General features: G+C 39.2%; 1 protein-coding gene across 1 annotated transcript in view; it reads left to right on the top strand.

The window, feature by feature from the left end:
- Positions 1-22,724, top strand: part of BCKDHA (branched chain keto acid dehydrogenase E1 subunit alpha) — a 44,322-nt gene extending 21,598 nt beyond the window's left edge. Inside the window, exons 4-9 of the mRNA XM_053721637.1 lie at positions 4,433-4,541; positions 4,624-4,785; positions 6,993-7,199; positions 7,286-7,427; positions 21,924-22,095; positions 22,212-22,724. Of these exons, the coding sequence (XP_053577612.1) occupies positions 4,433-4,541; positions 4,624-4,785; positions 6,993-7,199; positions 7,286-7,427; positions 21,924-22,095; positions 22,212-22,382 (963 nt within the window). The 3' untranslated portion in view covers positions 22,383-22,724. The remainder of the gene's footprint in view (positions 1-4,432; positions 4,542-4,623; positions 4,786-6,992; positions 7,200-7,285; positions 7,428-21,923; positions 22,096-22,211) is intronic.
- Positions 22,725-27,141: the final 4,417 nt, after the last annotated feature.

Raw genomic sequence — 27,141 nt, 5'->3', positions numbered from 1 at the left:
AATACAAATTTTATTGCAGAGCTTGACTATCCTGGACGCCACTGGCGCCTTCAAAATTGTGTTTGGCTCCTTCATTTTATTCCCCTTATCTATCCCTATTGACCCTTTTCCCACCGCCGCACTGCCCTTGGTCCTCCGACCAGCCATCTGATTAATTTACTTCCCATTGCGGCTGGCGGCGCCCTATAGTTTAAACTGTTAGAAAGGGGAGGAGTTTGGAGCTTAAAGCAAGTGTGTGACGAGATAGGGATTCAGATTCTAATGGGGATACTGAATCTGTTGGTATGCGCTCAGTAAGAATACTGGGTGGGCGGTTCCATAAGGAGCGATGGGCAGTGCTGCAAGGAGGGATGCGGCTACGGAAATAGCCAAATGGCAGGAGAGACAGATCTCCACGGTGAGACTGTTCTAGTTACAACACCGGCGAGTTGAAACTTTTCAGTAAGTTATTTTAATAAATATAGATTTTACTTTGCGGTTCGTGCTGCCTGCAGTTGTATTCAGGAAGCTCCTGGGGCCGGGACATGTGAGGCAAGCTCCAGGACACGGGACTTACCGGGACACGGTGGCAACCCTAAAATGTATACCAGTGTTCGATCACATCAGTATTCAGGATATACACAGCAGTGAGCCCCTTGCAAAACAGTTCCCTTTACGTTTTCCACTGAGCAGTTAATGAGGAGAGCATGATGGAATCTTGCATCTCTGCCATAATAATTTACAGTTGGTCTATTATCAGGATATGATTCACATTGTCTAGAAATCCGTGTGTGCACACAATTACCAGTAAGAGCCCCTGCAGCCATTTCCTGTATTTTTTTATGGAATGAAACATTTTACACAGTGATTGCTGGATCACTGCAGGAGCTAATGTATATCTGCAAATGGATTCTAGCATTTCTAGGGGAAGTGGGGATAAAAAACACAGGAATATTAGAGGAAAATAGGGCAAATGAAATAATGAAAGTCCATTGCAAAGTTTCTTTAAAAAAAACAACAAACATCCACCATTGTGTATTTAAAAAAACAAACTTTGCATTGTACTATCATTATTTGATTTGCCCAATTTTCCTTCAATTTTCCTGGGGTTTTTTTTCTACTGCACCAGAAATGCTAGAATCGTTGGCAGATATAAATGAGCACCTGCAGTGATCCAGCAGTCACTGTGTGGAATGTTGAATTCCATAATTTCTTGGGCAGTAAAAAATTGAAGGGAAATAGAACAAATCAAATAATGAAAATACATTGCAAAGTTTGTTTTTAAAAAAAAAAAAATCACCATTGTGTTTTTTTAAAAACAAACTTTGCAATGAACTTTCATTATTTGATTTGCCTTATTTTTTTTTTTATATATATATATATATATATATATATAATGCTCAAAAAACAAAGTATTGCAGTATGCACATACCTTTTTTTATTGGATTAACATAATATTTCAAAGACAAGCTTACAAGAGTTTTCCTCTCTTCCTCAGGTCTAAAGCAATACTGATCATTCTGATATAGATACACATCACATACAACAAATGGAAGGGAGGGAGTGGGGGTGCGAGGGTTTTCATAAAAAGCAGAGTCATTTAGGCAAAAGGGCTACAAGGAAAGGACAATATCTAAAAAAAAAAAAATCAAATCTGCCCTAAAAACACCACGGGAAAGGCTCCTACAATACAAAGAAAAGGAAAACAAAACAAGAACCCATCTAGTAGTCACTTACAACCCTACTCTGGAAGGAGTACGCAAAATTATTAAAGAGCTACAACCACTAATTTCAGAGGACCCCACACTCAAAAAAATATTTCCTGAACCCCCCATACTAGCATTCAAACAACCGCCTAACCTGAGACAGAGATTGGTCCGCAGCAAATTAACCACAGAACAGAAGCTTACACAGAATGGCACTGCACGATGCAACAAATCACTCTGCAAACTGTGTCAACATATATGTGACAACAGCACAGCCAGACACAACAACGCATCATACAATATTAAAGGATCCTATTCGTGCTCATCTGCTAATGTGGTGTACATGATACAGTGTACAGCGTGTGACAGAGGTTGCTACATTGGAGAAACTGGCCTAAAGCTGCATCTCAGAATGAATCTACACAGACACTCGATCAAAAACCACAAGGAAAATGAACATTGTACCCCTGTTGGTCATCACTTCACCCAGACCGGTCACTCCATCCTTAACCTCAGGATTAAAGTTCTTAAAGGGAATTTCAAAGACTCTCATGAACGAAAGACGTTTGAGATGAAAATGATCACACATTTCAATACCAGAAATGAAGGACATAATGTAGACTCTGGCTTTCTCACACACTACCACAACTTTCTATAATCTCTCATCTTATTGTCCTATATTGGTTTCTTTTTCCTTTTGTTTTTCCTCTCATTTTGCCTATTTACTCTCCTCTGTTTATTTATTCTTTCTGGCTATTCTCAGCTATTTTTTTCCTTCAGACACATTCTCTGCTTTTTATGACACCCCTCTCACCCCCCCTTCCTCCCTTCCATTTGTTGTATGTGATGTGTATCTATATCAGAATGATTAGTATTGCTTTAGACCTGAGGAAGAGAGGAAAACTCTCCAAAGCTTGTCTTTGAAATATTATGTTAGTCCAATAAAAAAGGTATCACTGCATACTGCAATACTTTGTTTTTTGAGCATCTTATCTACTGGACTAACACGGCTACTCCAATCTTCACTATGTATATGCATAAGCCCCAAGCTCGCACACAGTTGGTACAAATTAGCACCCACCAGACAGTGTATACAAAAAAGCACAGTAACTTTCTATAACCACCTTGCACGTAAGGTCGTAGCTAAGTCTGGTGGTCCTGGTGATAGGCAGACTCCATTCGGGGCTCCGGACATATAATCTGACGGGTCAGTGTGAGACCCGAACTAGGCGGAGATACGATGAGAGACAATCAGGTGCAGCCACGGCCATCGCATGGATAACTACATCCAAAAACAAAACACATGTCCACCTCGTATTGTTGTCTGCCTATAACCACGCTCTCCCTTATAGAGCTCCAGTTTCACTGCAGATCACGCCCTACGGTACAAGTAACCACGCCCATTTGTTGGAGCTTTCCCGCCTACAAGCTCTCCCGCCTACAAGCTCTCTCAGCTACACACACTCACTGTAGTTAAAAATGAAAAAAATAAGATTCGGCCAGGGGCATCCTGAAGTTTCGGTCCAGAATTTTCATGAGAGAGAGAGAGAATAAAAAAAACACCTGGCTCCTAGACTTTGAACATATTTGTCAAGCACTGTTTTATTGTGCACTTTTGTAATGTCAGCATCTCCTTCCCATACGAAGATGCAGCATATCCTCCTTAGCGAGACACCCTGGTTTAAAGTGGCGTTAGATTTTTCCACCAGGGAAATAGAGCTGGTGAGTATTCTTTAATAATCTCGCCAGCCCAGAGACCTTTAAATCATTGGGCCCCGAGTGTATATTTCCTCTCTATATTTGGGACTATTTAAAAATCCAGAGGAGAGGGTCTAAAATACTATGATGTATTATAAAAATGCTGTGGTCTAGAAGGAACCCTGGTGGTGTCACTGTAGGGGACAGAATCCAGATCCCTAAACTCTTTGCTTTGTGAATCGCTGTGTGGCTGATGAGACGAGATGCATTTTAAAGGACCACTGAATACAGCAGAAGTAAATAATTCACAAATATACAATAAAAAGACCATGCAATGTCACTTTGCATTTGTAATAAGTAGTAGAAAATTGTCTGGCAAGTTTCAAAGTTAAAGGGACAGTCTACTTGATTTTATTTATTGTTTAAAAAGATAGATAATGCCTTTTACTACCCATTCCCTAGCTTTGTACAACCAATATTGTTGTATTAATTTACTTTATAACCTCTAAATCACTGCCTGTTTCCGAGTCTTTGCAGGCTGTGTTTTATTAGCTTCTCACAGCCAGACAGTGCTAGTTCGTGTGTGCCATATAGATAACATTGTGCTCACTCCCTTGGAGTTATTTATGAGTCAACACTGATTGACTAAAATGCAAGTCTGTCAAAAGAACTGAAACAAGGGGCCAGTCTGCAGAGACTTAGATACAAGGTAATCCGTGTATTAATATAAATGTGTTGGTTCTGCTTTTTAAACAATACAAGTTTTCCGGCGGACTGTCCCCTACAATCCCTTCCCCCCCCCCCCCCGGTGTCACGTGACAGCCATCATCCAATCACATAATGTATATACTTATATACTGTGCACTTTTGCACATGCACAATAGGAGTTGGAGCCTCAGAAAGTTTGCAAAAGATTGTGCACATTTTGATAATAAAAGTATATTGGAAAGTGTTTTTTTTTTTTTTTTTTTTTTTACTGCATGCTTTATCTGAATCATGAAACTTTTGTCTCTAGTGTCCCTTTAACACAGTCTCTCTTTGTTTCCCAGGGACGAATCTCCTTCTACATGACAAACTACGGTGAGGAGGGGACACACGTTGGCAGCGCAGCAGCTATGAAGGACACTGACCTGGTGTTTGGGCAGTACAGAGAAGCGGGTATGCTCAGCCTTTTTTTTTTTTTAACCAGGTAATACTTTTTTTTTTTCTTTGGTGCTAAAGTTTCTTGCCTTTTCTGCAGGCGTGCTGATGTATCGGGGGTACCCGCTGGACCTCTTCATGGCACAATGTTACGGGAATGCTCTGGACCCTGGCAAAGGGAGGCAGATGCCTGTCCACTATGGATGCAAGGACCTTCATTTTGTGACCATCTCATCTCCTCTGGCCACACAGATTCCACAGGGTGACTAAGGCACAAACCCTTTTACACTAACTACACTATTCTGTTCCTGTGCTAATCACACCTAATGAACTATTCTTTAAAGGGACAGTCAACACCTGACAAAACATGATCCCATATTATTGAACCCCAAACTAACATCCGCCTGCACCGCATCCATTCTATATTACCTATTTTCTTGTCCTCATATTTATTCACAATATATGCGTTATTCATCTCTAAATATCGCCGCCTAACTCCTCCCCCTCATCCTTCTTTCCCATCTCTATGCCATTTTAGGCTCGTTCATGTAGGTAGGATGACGCTCATCATACGTCATCGCGCATGCTCATTTTTTTAACAACTGACATGAAATGCCTTGGTCATGGAGCAGTGAGCAAATTTGATTGCTCAAAGTACTAATGCATATCAAGTGTCGTTCCTATACAATCGCGCATGCGCAAAAGTCTGTGAACGAGTTTTAAAACACTGACCTAAGATTGCTTTGTGATTGGCGGATGATTTTAAAGAGAAGGTAGATACGTAACGTGGGGGGGGGGAGTTAGGCGGCCATATTTCGATCCGATCAACTCGTGTATCGTGGAGGATTAGTAGGACAAGGAAATAGGAAACGCCAAAGGGATGTGGTGCAGGCGGATGTTCGTTTGGGATTCAAAAAAATGGGATCATGGTGTTGTTGGGTGTTGACTTTCCTTTTAATCTTAAAGGGCCGTAATAATCAACAAATTTCATGCTCTAATTTGTTATGGGACCATTAAATGTGACATTTCAACAACGCATAAAATGTTTCATTATTGTAAGTGAAACATTATTGCAATATACATTCATTATTTATTTTACAGCATTTTGTTGTAAAATACATCTTAAAAATGTGTGTGTTTCATTTTCTCCCAGGGAGGCTGGAGTGAATACTTAAAAGCAATTTATGCAAGCTTTTCTTAACTTTTACCTCCCTCCCTAAGTTTCTATGGTGTCACATGCATGGATTATCAGTTTTGCATCAACAATCATGATAGGCAAATCCTTCTTTGCAATAGTAACCAAGTTGAATCAATTCTAAACCACCTTAAAGGGACAGTATACACCATTTTTCATTTAACTGCATATAATACACTACTATAAAGAATAATATGCACTGATACTGATATAAAAATCCAGTATGAAACAGTTTAAAAACTTACTTAGAAGCTCCCAGTTTTTGCTTTATTAAAAAGGTTAGCTGGAACACCCACTGAAAGTGGTTCTATAGCAAAAAAAAGCAGACGCCCCTCCCCCTTCCTCTCCATATGAAAAGACTCTTTACACAAACAGGAGCGAGCTGGAGTAGGTATACATCAGTATTCTCCTAAAACTTTGGGGCTTGGTTAGGAGTCTGAAAATCAGTGCAATGTTATTTAAAAATAAGCAAAACTATACATTTATTTTTTTATTTTATTTTTTAAAAAGCTGTATAGGCTATATAAATGGATCATCTACAAAACATTTATGCAAAGAAAAATCTAGTGTATAATGTCCCTTTAAAGGGACAGTACACCGTAAAATTGTTTTCCAATTATTGTATTTTCAATGACTTGTTATACCAGCTGCAGAGTATACAATGTTTGAGAAATTGCATTTTCAGGTTTATTTGTGTATATGAAGTAGCTGGTTTTGTGCTTTTAAACCACAGCCTATTACAATGGGTTGAGCTTCCAGCTAATATCAGATCTCATTATGTTATCACTTTTATTCACACAGACTTGCTTCCTTATCTTATATCTGTTTGTAAAGCAAAGCTCAATACTTAGAAAGGACAATGGAAAATTAACATTTTATTACTTAAACTATCCTGCAACCCACTGAGAGTGTAATTTCTTCTGCTGGCTATGTTTACATAGTCTGTCAATAGCATATACTCCAGTATCACAATTTTTAGTATAGGTTGTGAAACCACAGGCTAAATCGGCTATTTCATATGCTGGAATAGGGGTAATTGTAAATAATTTAATACACTACAGCAGGTAAAATGGATCATTGGGAACATTTTAAAGGGGATCATTTTTTTGGGTTAACTGTCCCTTTAAGGGAATACAAGATGGCAGGTTACCCCAGTCTGCACATGTGCAAACTAAGTTTTTGCTATATCTGAATATAGTTTGTGATTGGCTAGCAGGGTTTTTTTTGTTACACTCTGTTTTCTCGTCTAAACCTTTGCTTTCTCTCTTTCCTAGCTGTGGGTGCAGCTTATGCCATGAAACGCGAAAACGCTGACCAAGCTGTCATCTGCTATTTTGGTGAAGGCGCAGCCAGTGAGGGAGACGCACACGCAGCCTTCAACTTCGCTGCCACACTTGAGTGCCCCATCCTCTTTTTCTGTAGAAACAATGGATACGCCATTTCTACACCGACCTCAGAGCAATACCGCGGTGATGGCATTGGTAATAATTAAAGAAGATGTATCTTTTGAAAAGAGTAAGTATTACACTTCACGTTTAGATAATCCATGAGATCTTCATTCTCGCAGCTGCCCGCGGTCCTGGCTATGGAATTATGTCTATTCGTGTAGACGGTAATGATGTGTTCGCTGTTTACAACGCCGTTAAAGAGGCAAGGCGTCGTGCAGTGGCCGAAAACCAACCCTTCCTTATAGAGGCTATGACCTACAGGTGTGTATTCTTAATGGAATTTTACTTTTGTTGCTCAAAAAAAATAATCTTTAGATAAAAATCAACTTTTGAACATTTGAATAATCTTTCATAAATATTATTTCTATTTTTTATTTTAAGTAAGGTTAGCTCTAAAAAAAGAGAGTAAAAAGTCAAACTTTGTTCATTTTTTAACATTCTAAAAAATAAATATAAAGAGAGATACAATGAACTACTCTACAACTGTCTTATCTCATTTAATTATTATTGTATAATTATTACACTTAAGTATTGGCTACAGAAAAAAGTTATGTAAAGAAGAGGTGACGGCAAAAAGCAACCTCCCAGTGGGATTGGGAAAGAGCTCAGCCCATTTGAAAGGGTGTTCCTGCAGCAGCATTGAATACAATTAACTCTTATCAGCTGCTTACCTGAGTACAATCTCCCCTTAATGTTAGTTGTATTCTTTAATATGCAAATGTTAAAGGAACATTCTAGTCAAAATTAAACATTCATGATTCACAAAGGGCATGCAATTTTAAACAACTTTCCTATTTACTTTTATCATAAAATTTGCTTTCTTCTCTCTGTATTCTTTGTTGAAATCTAAGCCTAGGTAGGCTCATATGCAAAATTTTAAGCTTTTGATAGTTTTTCACAGCTATACAGTGCTAGTTTGTGTGTGTCAAATAGATATATATGTATTTATGAGTCAGCACTGATAAAATACAAGTCTTTCAAAAGAACTGAGATCAGGGGGCAGTCTGCAGAGGCTTAGATACAAGGTAATCACAGAGGTTAAAAGTATATTAACCTTTTAACGCCGTTAGGACGGAATAGAGCGTCCTAGCCGTTTGGCTGTCCTGAAGCCAACGGCGCTTCCAGAATGGGATTGCAGTCTGGAGGGCGTGCCTAGCATCATAGGGACGCCCCCTGACCCGTCCCGTTGTGTGTGTCAAATGTATTTTATCAGTGCTGACTCATAAATACATATATATCTATTTGACACACACAACGGGACGGGTCAGGGGGCGTCCCTATGATGCTAGGCACGCCCTCCAGACTGCAATCCCATTCTGGAAGCGCCGTTGGCTTCAGGACAGCCAAACGGCTAGGACGCTCTATTCCGTCCTAACGGCGTTAAAAGGTTAATATACTTTTAACCTCTGTGATTACCTTGTATCTAAGCCTCTGCAGACTGCCCCCTGATCTCAGTTCTTTTGAAAGACTTGTATTTTATCAGTGCTGACTCATAAATACATATATATCTAAGTCTTTCAAAAGAACTGAGATCAGGGGGCAGTCTGCAGAGGCTTAGATACAAGGTAATCACAGAGGTTAAAAGTATATTAACCTTTTAACGCCGTTAGGACGGAATAGAGCGTCCTAGCCGTTTGGCTGTCCTGAAGCCAACGGCGCTTCCAGAATGGGATTGCAGTCTGGAGGGCGTGCCTAGCATCATAGGGACGCCCCCTGACCCGATCCCATTATTGTAATCTCTTGATCATGTGCAAATTAACCCTGTCATCAAATGGTTATATAACCATGTTGGTTATGCAAAACTGGGGAATGGGTAATAAAGGGATTATCTATCTTTTTATACAATCAAAATTCTGGAGTAGACTGTCCCTTTTAAGCCTCATTAAAAAATATAAAATTACTGCCCTGATTTTTGCACCTGAAGACTGAGTTTGGACACCATAGCTCTATAAAATCGTATAATTACTTCCCCAGTCACTAGGAAAAGGTTAGAATATTTGAGAGAGAGAAATCTCATCAATGCCTCCAATTCTGTGACTTAATTTTGCACTCATGTTTTGAACCTGTATTGAACAGGATAGTTGTCTAAATCTGTGTTTCACCTCCCAAAGAGTCCTAAACTGTATGTGCTTATTCTTCAATATTTTTGTAATAAGGTGATGACGTTATTATTAAAGCCTAGGAAGCCAGTGACTTAATCTCTCTATAGATAGTTGGGTATTCCTTTATGGTGGTTTAAATCACAAGGGTGGTAATTGGAGTATATCTCTACCTTCCATGTTCCAAACTGGTTTATAAAAATGGGATCAATAAAGGATTTTCAACGCTATGTTCCATTACCATGGCAATAATCAGACCCCTTATTCCACCGTGAAATTTGAGCACATCTAAACATTGTTGTAAATATTTAGCATTTCAACACTACAGGTTTAGAGTGCATACAATTATACGCCTACAATTCCAAAGGGTGTCTCTAATAAAATTAAGTATATTTACCAAAACAAAATGGCTTAACACCAACTTATTTACAAACTACTTTATTTGTTTAGAGCAGATTCTACCAATTTTCTTTAATGCAGGGGTGAACAAATCAGTTTAAAACTTAGGATTGAGTAAAAATATTTAGGAGCCAGACAGTGGTATTTGCATATAGATATATGGAGAATAACCCAAAAAGTTAGGAGCCAGGGGTAAAATTCTAGGAGCCAGTGGCTCCCAGACTCCTGGCTTTGTCAAGCCGTGCTGTAATGTCTTTGATTTTTCTATTTCATGTGGTGACCTTACTCTATCCAAAATATTATAACAGCTGTACAATTTACATTAATATTAATAGTCTAGCACAGAACTACATGAAGAACTTGTGCACCAGTAGCTTGGTGCTCGAGCAATATCCAATAGGAATTTGAATGTGTGCCCCCATAGAATACAATTATGTAAGGGTCTTAGCACACTGGCGCTATCTAAAATGCAGATGTTAATGTGTGCTAGACTATTGCTTGAGCTTTCAAAAGAAAAATTACTTTGCCAATGTAATATGAGAGCAAAAATAGATGCACTATTGTTTGCGCTTGAGCAATGTTAAAGTGATTATCAATCCTAGCGTTTGTGAAACGCTAGTATTGCTGAAAGTTCCTTAATTTGTTTGAAGTGTTCACCTCACTGAGCTGCTGAGGCAGCCCACGGCAGAACACTGTTTTATTGAGAGGTGACATTTCCACCTCTTAGCCAATAGCCGTGCGGGAAATCCAGCTTTCTCTTGCAAGGTGTATCCAGTCCACGGATTCATCCTTTACTTGTGGGATATTCTCATTCCCTACAGGAAGTGGCAAAGAGAGCACACAGCAGAGCTGTCCATATAGCTCCCCCTCTAGCTCCACCCCCCAGTCATTCTCTTTGCCGGCTCTAAGCACTAGGGTAGGGGGCTGTTTCTACACTTGCTAAACGCACAACCATACCGATTGAAGACAGTTGTGCTTTTAAAGACCCTATGGAAACCTTACCAGGGCTGGAACAAGGGTAAACAGGCCAAAAAGCCTGCAGCTGCTAACAAGACAGCATGAAGGGGTAGCCCCCGATCCGGGACCGGATCTAGTAGGGGGCAGACTCTCTCTCTCTTCGCTCAGGCCTGGGCAAGAGATGTTCACGATCCCTGGGCATTAGAGATTGTTTCCCAGGGATATCTTCTAGAATTCAAGGACTCCCCTCCAAGGGGAAGGTTCCACATTTCGCGTCTGTCTTCAGACCAGACAAAGAAAGAGGTGTTCTTACGCTGTGTAGAAGATCTACTTACAATGGGAGTGATATACCCAGTTCCAATGGCAGAACAAGGACTGGGTTTTTACTCAAACCTGTTTGTGGTTCCCAAAAAAGAAGGAACTTTCAGGCCAATCCTGGATCTAAAAATTCTAAACAGATTTCTCAGAGTCCCATCATTCAAGATGGAGACCATTCGGACAATCTTACCTATGATGCAGGAAGGTCAATATATGACTACCGTGGATCTAAAGGATGCGTACCTGCACATTCCTATCCACAAAGATCATCATCAGTTTCTCAGGTTCGCTTTTCTGGACAAGCATTACCAGTTCGTGGTTCTTCCATTCGGGTTAGCCACTGCTCCCAGAATTTTCACAAAGGTACTAGGGTCCCTTCTGGCGGTTCTAAGACCGCGGGGCATAGCAGTGGCGCCTTATTTGGACGACATCTTAATTCAGGCGCTGTCTTTTCAAAGAGCCAAATCTTACACAGAGATTGTATTGGCCTTTCTTGGTCTCACGGGTGGAAGGTGAACGTCAAAAAGAGTTCTCTATCCCCTCTTACAAGGGTTCCCTTCCTAGGAACTCTAATAGATTTGGTAGAAATTAAAATATTTCTGACGGAGGTCAGAAAGTTAAAACTTTTAACTACTTGCCGAGTTCTTCATTCCATTCTTCGGCCATCTGTAGCTCAGTGCATGGAGGCAATCTGATTAATGGTAGCAGCAATGGACATAGTCCCTTTTGCTCGGATACACCTCAGACCACTGCAACTATGCATGCTCAAACAGTGGAATGGGGATTATGCAGATTTGTCTCCTCAAATACAGCTGGACCAGGGGACCAGAGATTCTCTTCTCTGGTGGTTGTCTCAGGATCACCTGTCTCAGGGAATATGTTTCCGCAGACCAGAGTGGATTACTGTAATGACCGACGCCAGTCTGTTAGGCTGGGGTGCAGTCTGGGACTCCCTGAAAGCTCAGGGTTTATGATCTCGGGAAGAATCTCTTCTCCCGATAAACATTCTGGAACTGAGGGCGATATTCAATGCGCTTCAGGCATGGCCTCAACTAGCTGCGGCCAAATTCATCAGATTTCAGTCGGACAACATCACGACTGTAGCTTACATCAATCATCAGGGGGGAACAAAGAGTTCCCTAGCGATGAAGGAAGTAACCAAAATAATCAGGTGGGCGGAGGATCACTCCTGCCATCTCTCAGCAATTCACATCCCAGGAGTAGACAACTGGGAGGCGGATTTTCTGAGTCGTCAGACTTTTCACCCGGGGAAGTGGGAACTCCACCCGGAGGTATTTGCCCAGCTGACTCAGCTATGGGGCATTCCAGAGTTGGATCTGATGGTGTCCCGTCAGAACACCAAGCTTCCTCTCTACGGATCCAGGTCCCGGGACCCCAAGGCAGCATTGATAGATGCTCTAGCAGCGCCTTAGTCCTTCAATCTGGCTTATGTTTTCCCACCGTTTCCTCTTCTCCCTCGTCTGGTCGCCAGAATCAAGCAGGAGAAGGCTTCAGTGATTTTGATAGCGCCTGCGTGGCCACGCAGGACTTGGTATGCAGACCTAGTGGACATGTCATCTGTCCCACCATGGACACTGCCAATGAGGCAGGATCTTCTAATACAGGGTCTGTTCAAGCATCCAAATCTAGTTTCTCTACATCTGACTGCTTGGAGATTGAACGCTTAATTCTATCAAAGCGTGGTTTCTCTGAGTCAGTTATAGATACTCTGATTCAGGCTAGAAAGCCTGTTACCAGGAAAATCTACCATAAGATATGGCGGAAATATCTTTGTTGGTGTGAATCCAAGGGTTACTCATGGAGTAAGATTAGGATTCCCAGGATATTGTCCTTTCTCCAAGACGGATTGGAAAAAGGATTGTCAGCTAGTTCTTTAAAAGGACAGATATCTGCTCTGTCTATACTTTTACACAAGCGTCTGGCAGAGGTACCAGATGTTCAAGCGTTTGCACAGACTTTAGTCAGAATCAAGCCTGTCTATAAACCTGTGGCTCCGCCATGGAGTCTAAATCTAGTTCTTTCAGTTCTTCAAGGGGTTCCGTTTGAACCTTTACATTCCATAGATATTAAGTTGTTATCTTGGAAAGTTTTGTTTTTGGTAGCTATCTCTTCTGCTCGAAGAGTCTCAGAATTATCTGCCTTACAGTGTGATGCACCTTACCTGGTGTTCCATGCAGATAAGGTAGTTTTGTGTACTAAACCTGGTTTTCTTCCTAAAGTGGTTTCCAACAAGAATATTAACCAGGAAATTGTTGTTCCTTCTCTGTGTCCCAATCCTTCTTCGAAGAAGGAACGTCTGTTGCACAATCTTGATGTAGTTCGTGCTCTAAAGTTCTATTTGCAAGCAACTAAGGATTTCAGTCAAACATCTTCCTTGTTTGTTATCTATTCCGGTAAAAGGAGAGGTCAGAAAGCGACTGCTACCTCTTTCCTTTTGGCTGAAAAGCATCATCCGTTTGGCCTATGAGACTGCTGGCCAGCAGCCTCCTGAAACAATTGCTGCTCATTCTACCAGAGCAGTGGCTTCCACATGGGCTTTTAAAAACGAGGCTTCTGTTGAACAGATTTGTAAGGCAGCGACTTGGTCCTCACTGCATACTTTTTAAAAATTTTACAAATTCAATACTTTTGCTTCTTCGGAGGCTATTTTTTGGGAGAAAGGTTTTGCAAGCAGTGGTGCCTTCCGTTTAAGGTACCTGCCTTGTTCCCTCCCTTCATCCGTGTCCTAAAGCTTTGGTATTGGTATCCCACAAGTAAAGGATGAATCCGTGGACTGGATACACCTTGCAAGAGAAAACAGAATTTATGCTTACCTGATAAATTACTTTCTCTTGTGGTGTATCCAGTCCACGGCACGCCCCTGGCAATTAAGTCAGGTAAAATTCTTTTGTTTAAACTACAGTCACCACTGCACCCTATGGTTTCTCCTTTTTCTTCCTAACCTTTGGTCGAATGACTGGGGGGTGGAGCTAGAGGGGGAGCTATATGGACAGCTTTGCTGTGTGCTCTCTTTGCCACTTCCTGTAGGGAATGAGAATATCCCACAAGTAAAGGATGAATCCGTGGACTGGATACACCGCAAGAGAAAGTAATTTATCAGGTAAGCATAAATTCTGTTTTTCACCTGCTGGAACACACGGCTATTTGCTTAGAGATGGAAACGTCACCTCTCAGCAAAATAGCATTCTGCTGTGGGCTGCCTGAGCAGCTCAGTGTGGCGAACGCTTCAAACAAATAGAGGAACTTTCAGCATGAAGGATTTACATTCACTTTAACACACAATCGCGCTAATATTTTTGTGCTCCATTTGTAATCGTCCCTTTTTTTTTTTTTTTATATCCATAGTAACAAAGGCATACCTGAGCAGAGTATTGATTATACCCGCGCACTGTGCTTATACTAAATTTCCACATTTTCCAGATGGTAGGGAATTATAAAGGGCGGGATTACAAGTGGTGCGCTATTTAGGGCTCACACTTTGTTCGCTAGAAGTCAGTTTTTTGCGTGAGTACGGTAGCGAGCGTAGTACAAGTTGAAAGTAAAAAGCCGAAATTCGAATATTGCAACCACGTTAACGTATCCCCCCCCCATAAGTTTCAATAGAGCGCAAATAGTTGAAAAAAACCTAGGCCAACATGAAATATTAATATTTCACATTCCAATGTTCTTCACATAGAAGAATATGTTCTATTTATTCATAAATACACACACACAGGCGCGTATATATATATATATATATATATATATATATACATACACACACTCACACATATGTGCTGGAAAGCAGACTGAAGTAAAAAGGTGTGTCATTATGTACTTAATTTGCATATCTTACCCAGAATCCTTTGCTGCATTGGAAACAATGTAATTCAGAGGTTTTCTGTGGAAAAACAAGCCTCTGGGCCTGTCTAGATTTGTTAATGAACTACACAATGAGTTATTTTTTCTATATTTTGTGCGTAGTGGAGGATTTTAAACTCGCCTTTTATCTCCCCCTAATTTAAAATGTTGTATTCTGCCCGGAATCAACTTCACCCAGCAATGATTCTAACCTTCTCCCAGCTGATGAGTGGCAAAAACCACGAAACAGTCTGTCCTGGGATGTTTATGAATCACTGCACTATCCCTTGCTAAGTTTATAAGCTGTGTGAACAGCGATACTTTGGCGTAAAGGGAACCTGCTGGAAAGCAGACTGAAGTAAAAAGGTGTGTCATTGTGTACTTAATTTGCATATGTTACCCAGAATCCTTTGCCGCATTGGAAACAATGTAATTCAGAGGTTTTCTGTGGGAAAACAAGCCTCTGGGCCTATCTAGATTTGTTAATGAACTACACAATGAGTTATTTTATTTATATACAGGTAGCCCTCAGTTTACGCCAGGGTTAGGTTCCACAAGGAATGGTTGTAAATCGAAACCATTGTAAATTGAAACCCAGTTTATAATGTAAGTCAATGGGAAGTGAGGGAGTTAGGTTCCAGGCCCCTCTCAAAATTGTCATAAGTAACACCTAATACATTATTTTTAAAGCTTTGAGATGAAGACATTAAATGCTAAACAGCATTATAAACCTAATAAAATAATCACACAACACAGACTTCACTTGCATTTTTCTGCAAACAGTTCTTTCTATGCATTCCAATCTGGACTGATTTATAGACAGGAAGATCTTGTTCCTTTGAAATCTGCTCGATAGCTCAGGTCTGGTTAAACTGATTCATTTCAGCTTGCTTGGCTTTGCTGCAACACAAGCGGACAGCTCCACCTACTGGCTATTTTAATAAATGCACTGCTTCTCAATGGTTTTCAATAGCAGTCACATGACTGGAAAAAAAGGTTGTTATTCTTAAACAGTGTAAATTGAACCGTTGTAAAACGAGGGCCACCTGTATCTGTGTGTATATATATATATATATATATATAACACATACGTCCAAAAGAACCCAGCATGCTCACAACAGTACAGCCTCCGGACTGCACTTCAAACACTGCATACAGATATCCCACAAAAGAAAGCACTCTCCGGTCTTTTTAACGTCAGTTTTTACTGTGCAAAATACAAATACATGTGAACGTTTTCAGACGTCCACCCGTCCATCCTCAGACATACATTTGAAATACATTACCAACCTTATATGTGCTCTTCACGCTGTCTCCCCTGTGATCCGCTCTGCCATATCAGGAAACCCCTCAGAGTACATACGGCGCAACTGCGCATTCGCCGGCTGAGCTACTGAGCGCCATCTGGGCCAACGAAAAAAGCAAAGATTAAAAACATACTAACATTTATGTTCCTAAACCACAGATATGTACAAACGATGTTAGAATGTGCACAGACATTGTGGGAATGACCAATAGCATATAGCATAAGGGGTAAGGTAATGGCACTTAACGATGGGAGCCAATACTCATTCATTACGTCAAAATCCATATACGTGATATAAAGAATCCATGTTATACCTTGTTTATACAACTCCACCTGAGATAAAAGTATCACATCTCCACATATAAAAGAGAAACAGTCCACTGACAGATAAGTATAAACAAAATTTAATTCATTAATATGATATAATAGGGCACACTAACTGTCATAAAGACATGCCTACTAGAAAATAAATAAATCTGTATTAATGAATTAAGATACCCTATGTATATAGTCCTCATCAGGGAAATGTCACATAGGAGTCACATCCTAAATGTGATGAAACCATGTCTGTGCAAAGTCTAACGTGGTTTAGGAACATAAATGTTAGTATGTTTTTAATCTTTGCTTTTTTGGTTGGCCCAGATGTCGCTCCGTAGCTCAGCTGGCGCATGCGCAGTTGTGCCGTATTTACTCTGCGGGGTTTCCTGATGTGGCAGAGCGGATCACCGGGGAGACAGCGTGGGGAGCACATATATAAGGGTGGTAATGTATTTCAAATGTATGTCTGAGGACGGGCGGATATATATATATATATATATATATATATATATATATATATGTGTATGTATGTACATATACAAAACACGGGAGGGGTCAGCACTCTCAGGTCGGACCGGGTACACATCCTATGACCCTGTAACATGCACAGCCCTGGGTGCAAAACAGCACTCTCAAGAAGCTGCAAAGTGTCAACAGAGCCACAGGCAGTGGATGTGTACCCGGTCCGGCTTGAGAGTGCTGACCCCTCCCATGTTTTGTATATGTTTGGGGAGATTACATAAGCCTGTGCACCCTTGATTTTTTTTTCACAGTTGTTTGATTGTGAGCCTGCATTGTGTGGCTGTTTAGGGACCCAGGTTTTTGGAAGAGACCTTGACGAGGTACCTGGGCTTTTCCCATTTGGCCAGATACGGTAACTAACTCCTCTATTGTTGCTTTTTATCTTAGTTGAGAGCTTGTAAGTGAGTGCTGGACTTTCTCTGTGTGTTATATATATATATATATATATATATATATATATATATATATATATATATATATATATATATATATATATATATAAATACTTAGAACATATTCCCCTATGTGAAGAGCATTGGAATGGGAAAAAAATTACAGTAAATACCCAGTTAAATACTTTATTAAATAGGATTTCTTATGTTGTCATGTGTACATATGTATTTACAGAAATATATACACATATCAATACATATGTACACATATATATATATATATATATATATACACACACACACACACACACACACACTAGATTTATTTATAAGGGGTGGAGGAAAAATATCACCATGCTTTACTATTCAGGGGTTAAAAGCTACTAGCCCAAGGTCCACTCAGTGTTAAAGATAGTAAAAAGTCAAATTTCTAAGTCGTCTGGGTCAGTGGACCACTGGAAATTTAAAGCCCTGTATGTATATGCAGGGCTATTATCTAAAGGGATATTATATATCCTTCAAAGGGCAGGGATGTGTTATTCATCTAGGGCTGTAGACTAAGAGGGAGTGCTTTAGACTGTTACTTCTGAGAGGGTAAACGGGGCAGAGAAAAAGTGGAGAAGAAGGTAGAGTGAAGAGATATGAGAGGCGAAAGAAAGAGAAGCTATCGCCTGAGAGAGAAGGGAGAGGGTAAAAAGAGAGATTGAAGAGAGGAGGGAGTCGAGAAAGATAGTTAAGAGCGAGAAGTTAGAGATGATAATTTAAAAAAAAAAAAAAAATCATCTCCAGGTCTGCTATGACCTACCATGACAGTTAGCTCTCTCTGCACTCTCTCAGTTCAACAAGTTCATTTTTCTGTCCAGCTGTTGTCTTCCTAGAACCTCTAGTTGATTTTTCTAGCTGCTATGAACTTATTTTTGTAAATGTATTACCGTAGCATTATTAAATTTGTTATGGTGTAAAATAAAAACAATATTACTAAATGTTTTCCAATGGCTAAACATATGCTAAGAGGGGGTAAAGTAGTGGGTGTAATTAGAAGTGGCGAGTAAGATTTTATTCTGGCTAATAACTTATTAACCAGATGTGCACGGAGTCGCAATAAATCCCTTATCGCTTATGCGCAACAGTTAACGCGCCACTCGTAAACTAGCTCATAGTTGGCTAAATGATTAGATATAAATTATTTTCATGCCCTCTCACAGTTGAATGTAAGCTGAAAACAATATTTTTCCTTTTTGTGTTTAAAAGAAACAGCAAACTATTTACTTGTTTTCTTGCAAAATAACCACTTACAAATTCTCAGTGTAGTCGCTGTTCTCAGGGAGATGAGGGAGCTGGCATGCTGAGAACTTAAAGGGACATAAAACCCAAATGTATCTTTCATGATTCAGATAGAACATACAATATTTAAACAACTTTCCAATTTTACTTCTATTTTCAATTTTGCTTTATTCTCTTTGTATCCTTTATTGAAGGAGCAGCATTGAACTACTGGGAGTTAGCTGAACAGAAAGCCAGTGACAAGAGGCATATGTGTGCAGCCGCCAATCAGCAGCTAGCTCCCAGCTCCTGAGCCAACCTAGCTATGCTTTTCAACAAAGGATAGCCAAAAGAACAAAGCAAATTAGATAATAGAAGTAAATTGGAAAGTTGTTTCAAATTTTATGCATCTGAATCCTGAAAGAAAAAAAATGGGTTTCACGTCCCTTTAAGTTGTATTCTACCTAGCATTCACTGAACAGTATACGAGTGAGGGTCAATTTTGTAACACATGGGGCCCAGATCACTGTTTTAGAGCTGTAAAGGACCATTAAACGCAGTAGAATACCATAGTCAATAAATGCATAATAAAGAGACATCGCAAAAGCCCTTCGTTTGGATTTCAAATGAGTAGATTTTTGTTTTAGTTACATTTTCCTTCCTACTGCATCATGTGACAGCCATCAGCCAATCACAAATGCATATACATAAATTCTGTGAATTCTTGCACATGCTCAGTAGGAGCTGGTGGCTCAAAAAGTGTAAATATAAAAAGACTGTGCACATTTTGGTATTGAAGTAAATTGGAAAGTTGTTTAAAATTGCTGCTCTATCTGATTCATGTAAATTTAATTTTGACTTGAGTGTCCCTTTTAAAGGGCCACAGATTAATATTTTAGAAGCCTCACAAATGTATGGCTACACACAAACAGTAATATATTTCCTACAAATGCCAAGTGGCACAGGCCCTGGTTTAGGTAAGGTTGCAAGTTACTCTTCTCTATCTGCTGTTCTCCCCTTTAGAGGGCTATTTTGAGTTGTGGCCACGTTCTTAGTTTTGCTTCTTTCCTGGGGCCATAAAACTATGGCATAGATTATTAGTTTTGCTTTCCCTTTAGGGACCGCGAAAACTATGGCAGAGGGCCACATGTGGCCCATGGACTGCCAGTTGGCCATCCCTGCACTAGAAAGATTTGACATCAAACTAGATAAGCATTCCTGTAGAGCAGTGGTCTCAAAGTACAGGCCCTGGGGCCATTTGCGGCCCCCAAGATAGTTTCATGTGGCACTCCCTTGTTTAAGGTAAACCATTAAGTTGGGCTGTCATTTTTTTTTTTTAGGGTTCTAAGAGGTGTAACTAGTTGATGATCTGTATAGGCACTCAAAAGATAAATATAAAGACAAGAGACCAGTGTAGACTCCCACCATGCACTGCTTGGATAGATGTCACTTTTTACGTTGTTATACAGTTCCAGACTGATCACTTCACTTGGCACTCACAAGATAAATATAGGCAACTGTATGTCTGCTGTGGGCTACAACTCTCACCATGCACTACTTGGGTAAATGTCACTTCCAGTTCCTAGTATATCTAGCACCTACTCAGTTCAAGCGGCCCCCATGAGCACAGGACATTTGGCCAGTGGTCCCACAGATACATTACTACTGCTGTAGAGACTCCACCCCCCTTGTGGGGCTGTTACAGGAAGTAATGGACCCTCCACATATGATGTTCAATAAAAAAAAGAAAGAATCCTATTAAAATGACAAATACTACACATTGCAATGATTTCTAATAAAGGTACTTGAAATCGAAAATTGTGCTTTCGTAACTTTTTTCGTTAAGAGTATATAGTTTAAAACAAAAGTTTTCATTTCACATCTATCATCCAATTAACTTATCCATATATTTCTCCAGTCATGTGCACGTTCCTGCACCTCCCTAACGGCATTTCAACAAAGGATACCATGAGAACAAAGTCAATTTGATAATAGAAGTAAATTGGAAAGTTATTTATTGATTTAGTTTTACATAAGTATAACCCACTGCTTAGTGCTTTTTTATTACAACAATTAAAGGACCAATTAATTCAGTAGCTTTATATAAACAACAAATACTTGATAACAAATGTCAGTTATGTCTATTTCCACTCCACCTGTATCATGTGACAGCCATCAGCCAATCACAAATGCATATATGTACCATGTGACAGCCATCAGCCAATAACAAATGCATATATGTACCATGTGACAGCCATCAGCCAATCACAAATGCATATATGTATAGTCTGTTAATTCTTGCACATGCTCAGTAGGAACTGGTGACTCAAAAAGTGTAAATATAAAAAGACTGTGCACATTTTGTTAATGGAAGTAAATTGTAAGTTGTTTAAAATTGCTGCTCTTTCTGAATCATGAAAGTTTAATTTTGACTTGAGTGTCCCTTTTTAATTAACTGTTTTTTATATCCTTTTAATTTTTAACTCTTACTCCACATTCCTAGTGTGATGGCATAGGAAGCTTGCTTCTTTATTAGCTGCTCCTAAAAGCTTTGTTTTATGATTGGAGAACATATTATTTAATTTATCTAAATTTACCTTTGCACATGATCACCTTGAATATGAAGACATATTTATTGTTAAGTAAACAAACTAGTTTTGTGCAAAAGTTGCCTGCTGTGATTTGCTAGTGCATATCATATTAACATCGCTAACCCTAGATAACTGTGTGTGTAATTCCCACCAAGTTGTTAAATACATAGGTAAAGTCCTGATTTGGAGATGCATATAGAACACAGCCAGTGATTGGCGGGTCATGCTCCTGATTCACCATCTGTGTTCTGTTAAGGAGCAGCAACATTTGTGGATCCTAAACAGGACTGTACCTATGTGTTTAACCGTTTTATGGGGGTTAAATACACAATTATCTAGTGCAAGTAATCCAACAATTATTTGTACTAACAAATTACATCATGACATTTTTGCATTAAAATAAGTCTTACTTTTGATAGTAGTGTACTGCAGGGCTCGACAAACCCAGGCAGCCACTGGCTCCTAGAATTTTACACCTGGTTCCTACCTTTTTGGGTTATTCTCTATATATCTATATAGAAATACCACTGTTTGCCTCCTAAATATTCTTACTGGCTCCTAAATTTTAAACAGATTTGCCAACCCCTGGTGTACTGTTAAAGAAAGTTACTCTGCTTCTCACATTCTAGCATTTTATTGCCCCCTATAACTTTTCATTGATATTAGGTCCAAACATTCTTAGTCCAGCGATGTACTTATAAAGTGTAACTTTGTATTTTTTATTATCGTAGGATTGGGCACCACAGCACCAGTGATGACAGCTCTGCTTATCGGTCTGTAGATGAGGTAAATTACTGGGACAAGCAAGATCACCCCATCTCCAGAATGCGACACTACATGGTACACCAGGGTTGGTGGGACGAAGAGCAGGAGAAGATCTGGAGAAAGAAGTCACGCAAAATGGTAAGGGAAAACAACTTGTGGTCTCTCTCTTCATTTACTAATATTGTGCTGTGTGTGTATCCTGGTGTCACATAAGTGTGAGAGGAAAGATATAACGGTCATCATGTTCCCTCCAGGTAATGGAAGCCTTTGAGGAGGCCGAGCGCAAGCTAAAGCCAAGTCTGCAACACATGTTCTCAGACGTTTATTCAGAGATGCCACCTCACCTGAAGAAGCAGGAGGAGTCTTTGTTGCGGCACCTTAAGGTGTACGGAGAACACTACCCGCTGGACAGCTACGAGAAATGACTCTTTGCGTCTTAATGGCGCCACCTACGGATCTAGCTGTTACATAAAATGAAGCACTCTGGGATACCCCAAATCTGACAACTCCGCCTTAATTCTGGCAAAAGATATTACTTTAGATTTTATTGCTGAATATTTGTTAGCGCACCAGAAATCATGTACACGGCCCTGTTAGCATTTTGCTTACGTCCTTATAGTGAGGATGCAGACGAGCAAAGGTCCAAACAGGGAAAGACTAAAAAATACTATTGTTACCTATTAAAAGTTGGATATGGAAATTCCTATAACATTACTGTTCCAATGCTGGGAAAATGGGGAATAAAATACATTTTTTCGGTGAATAAATTGTGAATTTATTAGTTTTGTTTAGATACAGAATTGTGATGGTTTGGCAGATTAGATGCTTTACGGAGAGACAGAGAGGAGTGAAGGAGACAAGGAGTAGAGGAGATGAGTGGAGACACGGGGACGCAAAACACTATATACGTTTTATGCACCTCCCTCTAATCATGGGTGCTGCCATTATGGAAATAGAATGAGTTCAGAAGCTGTTAGGATGTATAAACATATAAACATCGTCAGCTATAGTATATTAACACATATAAATCAACTTGAATGACTATATTTAACCCTTTTCTGTCTGCGATCCTATTTAGGAAGCGCCTATGGCTTCATTACATACAGCCAAACGGCTAGGACATTCCATGTCGTCCTAACAGAGCTAAAACCCAGCACAGTTAGGACGGCATGGAACGTCCTGACGGGAAGGGGTAAATAAAATAAAAATCAACATAAATGTAATAGAATACAAAGTCTTGAACAAGGCCCAGATGGGGCCGAAAACTCGTAGATGCCTTTTTCATTGGAGACACCTTTATTATCTGGTATTTATGTTTTTATATGTGCACGGTTAAAGGGACAGTCTACTCCAGAATTTTAATTGTTTAAAAAGATAGATAATCCCTTTATTACCCATTCCCCAGTTTTGCACAATCAACACTGTTATATTAATATACATTTTACCTTTGTGATTACCTTGTATCTAAGCCTCTGCAGACTGCCCCCTTATCTCAGTGCTTTTAACAGACTTGCATTTTAGACAATCAGTGCTCTCTCATAAGTAATCCACAGGCGTGAGCACAATGTTAACTATTAGACACACATGAACTAACTCCCTCTAAGTGTGAAAAACTATCAAATGCACTGAGATAAGAGGGGCCCTCAAGGGCTTAGAAATTAGCATATGAGCCTACCTAGGTTTAGCTTTCAACTAAGAATACCAAGTGAACAAAGCAAATTTGATTATAAAAGTAAATTGGAAAGTTGTTTAAAATGACATGCCCTATCTGAATCATGTAAGTTTAATTTTGACTAGACTGCCCCTTTCATACACCATTAGCAATATTGCACTATAAATTTTTCTTTTACAGGATATTTTGTTGGAGATACACATATCACTTTTGGAAGTTATTGGATTATCCGGATTCCAGTTGTCTTTTTGGGATATCTTTGGAACTACTTCAGACACATCTAATTTATTTTAGGATTTCCTTTTTTTTTGGGGGGGGGTATTTTCATTCTTCAAATTCAGATATTGGTTTTTGTTTTGTATATTTTTTTTTATATGGATACATATACATTTTAATAAAAGATCCCAATAAATATTTGTAACCAACTGTATTCTATTACATCAATGTTGATTTTTATTTAAAGGGAAATTAAATTCAGTACAGTCATATAAAGGGTAGTTATAATAATGTTTTCACCTTATTACATTTTTTCTAAGTTAAATCCATAGCTAGATAATACTCAAATTGTAGAGCACATCAATCGTCGGTTTTCTCCAGCTTGACAGCCCGTTACTGAACTCCCTGTAACGAGCAAGCCGCAAGTGCCAATCACAGCTCATATTTAAATGAGGGATCTGCATAATTACGTTGTAAATGTGCACTTAGTAGTTGCATGTGCAATGGAAATATTACTCTCCTGTCTTCCCTTCTGCTGATACGCTCAGATCTGTAGCATCAAGTGACCAGCGCTGTGCGTGTAGGTAGCACAGCAGTGATGTTGCGCTGCACATGTGCAAACACGTCCTCACTGGAGTGTAGTGAAAGTTAGACTTCAACATGGTGGCACCCATGACTAGAGGGAGGCGGGGCATGACCTCAATTCTAAGCTTATAAAATATATTTAGTGTCTAATATCCCTTTAAAGGGACATAAAAAAAACCTTTTTTTTTCTTTCATGATTCAGATAGAACATACAATTTTAAACAACTTTCTAATACCAATGTTTTCATTTTCATGTCATCCTTTGTTGAAAAGCATTAAGGTTCAGTACTATATGGCAGCAGTTTTGCATAAATGTTATACATTAACAAGAGCATTAGATGGCAGCACTATTTCCTGTCATGTGGCGCTCTAGACATGTGTACGCTACCTAGCCAGATATCTCTTCAACAAAGAATAGCATGAGAATTTATTATTTTTTTTATTGTTTTTGCTATCTGAAACATGAAAGAAAAATGTTGGGTTTTGTGTCCCTTTAAGAGGAATGAGGGAAGAAGAAAGCACAACAGGGCAGATGAGGGGAGACATAACACAGAGAAGAGGCGCAGAGAGAAGAATACAGAGATTAAAGGGACACAGACAGCAACATGATAATAAACTTAGGATAATCACAACATTGTTCTACAGTCTTCCAACAGTTTAACATATCGGCAAAGTCTGAACAAAATTAGAACAGATTAACACCTTGTTTACTGCAACTGTTTTTCAACAGTCAAACGCCACCCGCAACTTTCCTTATTTGGAGGAGCCAATCAGGACTTGAGTCTACAGGGGGCTTGCTACTGTTATTGTGTTAACAAAACCGCCATTCTTTGTCTTTAGCAGAAACAATAAGACAACAAACTGCAAATTGGGGACATATATGTATGAGGGTTGTGAAATCTGCCTGATGCTCTCTGTTTTTGGGACTGGAAACTTCAAAATTTTGAGACTTTAAGGGACACTGACCCCAATTTTTTTTCTTTTGTGATTCAGATATAGCATGCAATTTTAATCAACTTTCTAATTTACTCTTATTATCAATTTTTCTTTGTTCTCTTGCTATCTTTATTTGAAAAAGAAGGCATCTAAGCTAAGGAGCCAGACAATTTTTTGTTTAGACTCTGGACAGCACTTGTTTATTGGTGGGTGAATTTATCCACCAATCAGCAAGAACAACCCAGGTTATTCACCAAAAATGGGGCGGCATCTAAACTTACATTCTTGCTTTTCAAATAAAGATACCAAGAGAATGAAGAAAATTTGATAATAGGAGTAAATTAGAAAGTTGCTTAAAATTGCACACTCTATCTGAATCAAAAAATTGGGTTCAGTGTCCCTTTAAAGGGACAGGAAACTCATTTTTTTCTTTCATGATTCAGATAGAGAATAAAATATTTTCCAATTTACTTCTAATATCAAATTTGCTTTGTTTGCATGCTATTCTTTGTTGAAGAGATATCTAGATAGGTAGCGTACACATGTCTGGAGTACTACATGACAGGAAATGGTGCTGTTATCAAGTGCTCTTGCTAATTTATAACATTGTTGCAAAACTGTTGCTATATAATGCTGCAGTCGCACTCAAACTTATCTTCCTGCTTTCCAAAAACAAAGAAAATTTGATAATAGAAGTAAATTGGAAAGTTGATTAAAACTGTATGTTCTATCTGAATCATGAAATAAAAAATTGGGTTTTATATCCCTTTAAATGACAGGAAAAGGGGGGCAAAATATATAATGTAAACTATATTACAAAGTTGTTTTATTACACACAATTAAAGAGAGTCTAAACACAATTTTTTCTTCTTCCATGATTCAGAGCATGCAATTTTAAGCATCTTTCTAATTTACTCCTATTATCAATTTTTATTCGTTCTTTATTTGAAAAAGAAGGCATCTATGCTTTTGTTTGGTTCAGGCTCTGGACAGCACTTTTTTATTGGTGGATGAATTTATCCATCAATCAGCAAGGACAACCCAGGTTGTTCAGCAAAAAACGGGCTGGCATCTTAACTTACATTCTTGCATTTCAAATAAAGATACCAAGAGAATAAAGAAAATTTGATAATAGGAGTAAATTAGAAAGTTGCTTAAAATTTCATGCTCTATCTGAATCACGAAAAAAATAAATTGGGTTCAGTGTCCCTTTAAGCACTTTATATTACAATCTCAAAGTGTATACTGTCCCTTTAACACTTTCTCAGATCCCACAATGCAACTGGAGATGCTGAATTTTGGGAGTGAGCTGTCCCTGTTTCACCTCCTCCACTCTCTGCATCTCCTCTTTAACCTAAGTATAGATATTAAGAAATGAATCCACTTTATGTCTACAGCATTACATTATGTTTGCACAGACACTAATGGCATTTGTACAGTCAATCCCAGTAATTACATCCCGACAAGCTCCTGGGAAGCGCGTCTCCGGTAGAATGCCAAGACATTGCAGAGAAATAGAGAGGCATGCTGGGTAAAATGGATGGCAACGAGCCACATGCAATTTTACTGGTTTGTTGATCAATACAACTGTATAGAAATATGAGAGATAGAAGTATAATGAAGGCTTTGAATAGGTAAGCAGATAGTGCTACAGGCCAGGATGTGGGAAATAGAAGAGCTTTGGGAGTGGACAGGTTAGAAGTGAAGTGAGAGCTGACATCAGTATAGGTCACTGGTTTTTAAACCTGTCCTCGGCCCTCCCCAACAGGCCAGAT

The sequence above is a fragment of the Bombina bombina genome, chromosome 7, assembly GCF_027579735.1.
Source record: "Bombina bombina isolate aBomBom1 chromosome 7, aBomBom1.pri, whole genome shotgun sequence".
In the NCBI taxonomy this organism is placed as follows: Eukaryota; Metazoa; Chordata; class Amphibia; order Anura; family Bombinatoridae; genus Bombina; species Bombina bombina.
Note: the sequence above shows the minus strand (reverse complement) of the source record. Positions and strands in the feature narration are given on the sequence as shown.